Source organism: Penaeus japonicus, unplaced genomic scaffold (assembly GCF_977035675.1).
Source record: "Penaeus japonicus unplaced genomic scaffold, GWHDUDI00000001_assembly GWHDUDI00000012, whole genome shotgun sequence".
Lineage (NCBI taxonomy): Eukaryota > Metazoa > Arthropoda > Malacostraca > Decapoda > Penaeidae > Penaeus > Penaeus japonicus.
The window spans coordinates 39,154,264-39,159,263 of NW_028234414.1; the positions used below are offsets into that span (position 1 = coordinate 39,154,264).

The following is a 5,000-nucleotide window of genomic DNA, read 5'->3' on the forward strand; positions in this document are numbered from 1 at the left end:
AGCCGTGAATGTCTGAGAGCTGGACCTGCAATGGACCAATAATTTTAGTGAGTGCTTTTTAGTGCAGTAACCTTATATACATTGTGTATTATTTGGATTTTAGATTTAGATTTATATGAATCTTATCATAAAGTGTAAACCACAGCTGAGGGTGGATGTTTACCCACCCTGAATGTTTATTTTTAACCATATGATAAGAATAATACATGAAAAAAACTAAAGTGATAACTGTGCACTGTGAGGTAAGAGTAAAAAGGTTTATTGCATATACCATGGGTTAAGCTTACAAATACAATTAAATTTAATGTTTCTTATTCAAAACATTAATAATCCCTAATGCCAAAAATCAATTGCATATATCAACATATAATCATAATTCTTTATATCACACCTTATTTCCATTTCTCTCAACAATTCGGATATGAAGACTGACCTTTCTATCAGCTGTGTTTGAAGCTATGAGAGCAGCTGGCCTAATGGCAGCAATAGCTATCTGAAATACTTCCTTCCCTACTGCCTTCCTGTCAGCCTGAACTATAGCCTCCATTACAACTCTCCGCAGGTCTCCTCCAACATATCCAGGAGTGCTTTCTGCCAGGACTTGCAGATCACTGTCTGTCAAGTTTGTTGGTACTCTGTAAAAAATACACAAGTCAGACAAAAATATCTCTGATCCTATATTTACAAGTATATAAGTACAAAAGTGCAGATTTGTAGAAGATTTGTACAAGGATTTCTGCGTATACACATCAAATACACTGTACCTGTAAAGTAATTTTTCAAAAATATCTCTCCTGTCCATTTCATCTGGAGCCTGAAGGCACACATCATGCGACAATCGGCCTGGTCTTCTTAATGCAGCATCAAGACTCTTAGGATCTGATGCTGTTGCAACTACAAGCACTCCTGTGACAAAGGGATTAATACGGTGTAATAACTTAAAACAGCTATCTCAGTCAGTATTTACTATCTGTTATGATTGTCTCCCAAGTGGTCTGTTTCTTTCCAAGAAGAGAGAGATTTCATCTTAAACTTATACCTTTCAAAACACAAGATTTCACTTTTGCCCTAGGTCATATCTGATAATAAATATTTCTATAAGATTGCCTCACAAAATATATTTAGCTACATAAAAAACTAAAACAATTACTCATGACTGCTCTATATTGTATGGCCTTAATCTTACTAAAACAAAACCATATCTTTATTACCTTTAGAGGAATTTTCAGTAACACCATCCATCAAGTGTAGTAAAGCTGTGACTATGCTTGTTGACCCTCCTCGGTCTCTGCTACTGCATAATATGTCTATATCATCAATGAAGAGTATGCATGGGGCCCTGGAGAAAAATAACAAAGCTTGATCTCATTTTCCAAATGGGAAACAGAGAGAGTGTGTAAAATTCATATCCCAAATTTTAAATACAAATGATTCTCATATTTCCACTCACCTAGTAGCAGCTTTATCAAACTGCTTCTTTAGATTTTGCTCTGTTTCCCCTATGAACTTGCTCTTAATGTCCTCTATCTGCATACTAAGAAACTTGCTGCTGTATTTATTTTTCAATGCTTCCCCTATCAAACTCTTTCCACAGCCTGATGGTCCACTGATTAATATTCCTTCTGTTCTCTTCATCTTTGCACCACTATTAGACATGAATAACTCTATTTCTTGCTGCAGATCTTGTAGTATTGTTTTATAACCTCCTATAAAATCAAAACGTATTCTTCTGTCCACTAAATTTACTCCTGGTGCTTTCTGCTTTTCTATGTAAATATCCGTCTGCCATACACATTGAAAAGGAACTTTTGTTGCATCAATATCACTTATTGCAAAGTTTTTCACAGTATTCACTTCCAACACAATATCTTGACTTAAATAACTGATAATAACAGTCATTCCGATTCTCAAAACTAAACACTGATTAACAAGCTGTTCTTTTAAATAAGATAAAAATGCATTTGATTCACATAATTCTGTAGTATTCAGAAGGCACAGAGTTACTTCCTGCGCAAATAATTTTGAACACTGTGAGGTTACAACCATTTCTTCTCCCTCAAACAGGAAGCTAGAAGTTTCTGAAAAAAAAGATGGATTAAAAATATACATCTTACATGACAAGATGGATATAAATTTTTCATCAGACCCTGTAATTATCACATGTAAATTAGAATGGCACTATTGAGACTAGCAATGTCCTGTTAAAAGTAAAAGAGCCAAGCATCATAAACTTCTGCCTTTCATTTATGGAGGAAAAATAATAAATATACCTCAAGGATGTTAAAAAACTTACCATCTTTAATTACTGCTACATTTTCTTTGAGTTTACTGTCTAGTACAAGTCTTGCTGGTAAAGCTTCCCCTTTGGTTGTAAGAGTTACAAACTGGTGATTAAGGAAACCTCTCTGCTCAGCCACCACTTTCAACATGCAGACAGTAAGTAGGTGAATTCCGCTGATTCCTTCTAGTGTCTTATCTGTAAATTGAAAGGGAATTATTATATGATATGCGTTGATTCGCAGAACTGTTTAAATCTATCCTGGTTTGAAAGATACTCATGGTTTGAAATATTGCATTGAAACCTGTTTCATGCGTCATTGCTACGTTATATTAGCAATTTGAGATTGCTAATATCACGCCAATTTTAGTATTATGAAATTGATGAATATCATGCGACATCTTTAGCAGACAGATTTTAAGAATACTAAAATAGGCCGATAGAATAAAACTGTCACACAGAATGTAAGAGAGTCTGCAATAACTTGCGTACTATGGTCTTACCTTGAAGCATCTCTTTAGGTATAAAAGCAATCTTGGCTGTGATCTCTGGCTCAGGGGATGTAATCAGAGACTCATTTCCACTATCTTTCGTTCGCTTTCTTGCGTTCTTCTTCTGATTCTTCTTCTCTCCCTTTTCAGGGGACTTTGATTTAGTACTCATGCTTCACAAGTTGATTTAATCAATTGTGAAGTGCCTTGTTACACCATCTGTTGATTTCACAAGAAAATTAATATCTACAGAAAAATTTGATCACATTCCTATTCATTCTAAGAACATTAATTAAATCAAAATGAAGCACAAGCTTATATAAATATATATATATATATATATATATATATATATATATATATATATATATATATATATATATATTATATATTAAATATATATATATATATATATATATATATATATATATATATATATATATATATGTATATATATATATATGTATATATATGTATACACACATAAATAAATAAATTATATAATATATATATATATATATATATATATATATATATATATATATATGTATATATATACATATATACACATAATATATATGTATATATGTATATATATTACTATATATATATATATATATATATATATATATATATATATATATATATCTATATATATATGTATATATATGTATACACACACATAAATAAATAAATTATATATATATATATATATATATATATATATATATATATATATATATATATATATATATACATATATATATACATATATATATATATATATATATATATATATATATATATATATATATATATATATATATATATATATATATATATGTATGTGTGTGTGTGTGTGTGTGTGTGTATACGTATATATATATATATATATATATATATATATATATATATATATATATATATATGTATATATATATATATATATATATATATATTATATATGTATATATATATACATATATATATATATATATATATATGTGTATATATATTATATATATATATATATATATATATATATATGTATGTGTGTGTGTGTGTGTGTGTGTGCATACGTATATATATGTATATATATATATATATATATATATATATATATATATATATATATATATATATGTATGTATATTATATATATGTATATATGTATATAAATATATATGTTTATATCTATATATGTAACAATCCAACAACACCTCAAATCTAACTTAAGCTAGCCTAACCACAGTAAACATACTTTGACCTAGCATATAACCAGCATGACCTGACCTGACCACCCAACCTCGCTTCACAAGTTTCGGTTCGATTATCTTCGCAACTGCAAACCGACATTTTCCAAACCAAAAGCATATAAACGGCAAGATCCTAACACACAAACTTCTTAGTCGTTAATGACTGTGTTCATTCTAGAAATATTTACAGGAATTGTATTACCGTATTAACCTCCAGCCTATATGTTTAGAATAGCTCCGCCACACTGTAGACGATGTAATACTAAATCCGTATGATGACACTGATATTGAGGCATATATTTACAAAAATACAATGATATGTTGAATCAACTCCAATTAAAAAGCTTTAATTTGTATTATTATCTTTATGAGATCATATGATAGAAAACTGAAAATAAAGATTTATTAAATAGTGTAAATAAATTATTTATTATATGACATGGAAATAAAGCATCGACAAGGGTACACGTGAGAAAATGTTATGTGGTAAATAAAGTGAATAATAATCGAAGTTCCAAAATATAAGAATTTAATTTATTCCAGAGATATTCAGAAGTGCTACTCAGATACATTGAATTGCATTATGGTTCGAAGAATAAATTTTTAGATTTGTATCCCTCACGACCAGACGATGGAATTGTCGGACTTATGGGAAAAGTAAAACGTTCACCAAATTATATTGAATGATTTTGCAGCCACACCTGTCTCGCAATATTTGTGGTTGTAGCAATGTCAGTATGTTAAACAGACATTCAATCAATAAGTAAAGAAACGCGATTATCCGACAGCTTGTGAGCGCGAAATACAAATGCCTGTAGTTAGGAAACCTACTATTTTTCGTATATGTTTCTCCTTAACATCAAAGGTTTTTGAAAGATTATCAAAGTCTCACTTAGATTATCATATTGAAATCAGATCTCTACGAGCAAGAAGTTAATGACATTTTCTATATTTTTGGTCAGTCGTAAGTCATAC

At 29.5% G+C, this 5,000-nt stretch overlaps 1 protein-coding gene across 1 annotated transcript in view; it reads right to left on the bottom strand.

The window, feature by feature from the left end:
- Positions 1 to 2,990, bottom strand: part of LOC122246113 (ATPase family gene 2 protein homolog A) — a 4,538-nt gene extending 1,548 nt beyond the window's left edge. The window contains exons 1-7 of the mRNA XM_043004427.2: positions 2,782 to 2,990; positions 2,294 to 2,476; positions 1,451 to 2,078; positions 1,212 to 1,339; positions 765 to 906; positions 434 to 635; positions 1 to 25 (exon numbers count right to left, since the gene is read on the bottom strand). The exon at positions 1 to 25 is cut by the window's left edge and continues 251 nt beyond it. Of these exons, the coding sequence (XP_042860361.2) occupies positions 1 to 25; positions 434 to 635; positions 765 to 906; positions 1,212 to 1,339; positions 1,451 to 2,078; positions 2,294 to 2,476; positions 2,782 to 2,941 (1,468 nt within the window). The 5' untranslated portion in view covers positions 2,942 to 2,990. The remainder of the gene's footprint in view (positions 26 to 433; positions 636 to 764; positions 907 to 1,211; positions 1,340 to 1,450; positions 2,079 to 2,293; positions 2,477 to 2,781) is intronic.
- Between the last annotated feature and the right edge of the window lie 2,010 nt (positions 2,991 to 5,000).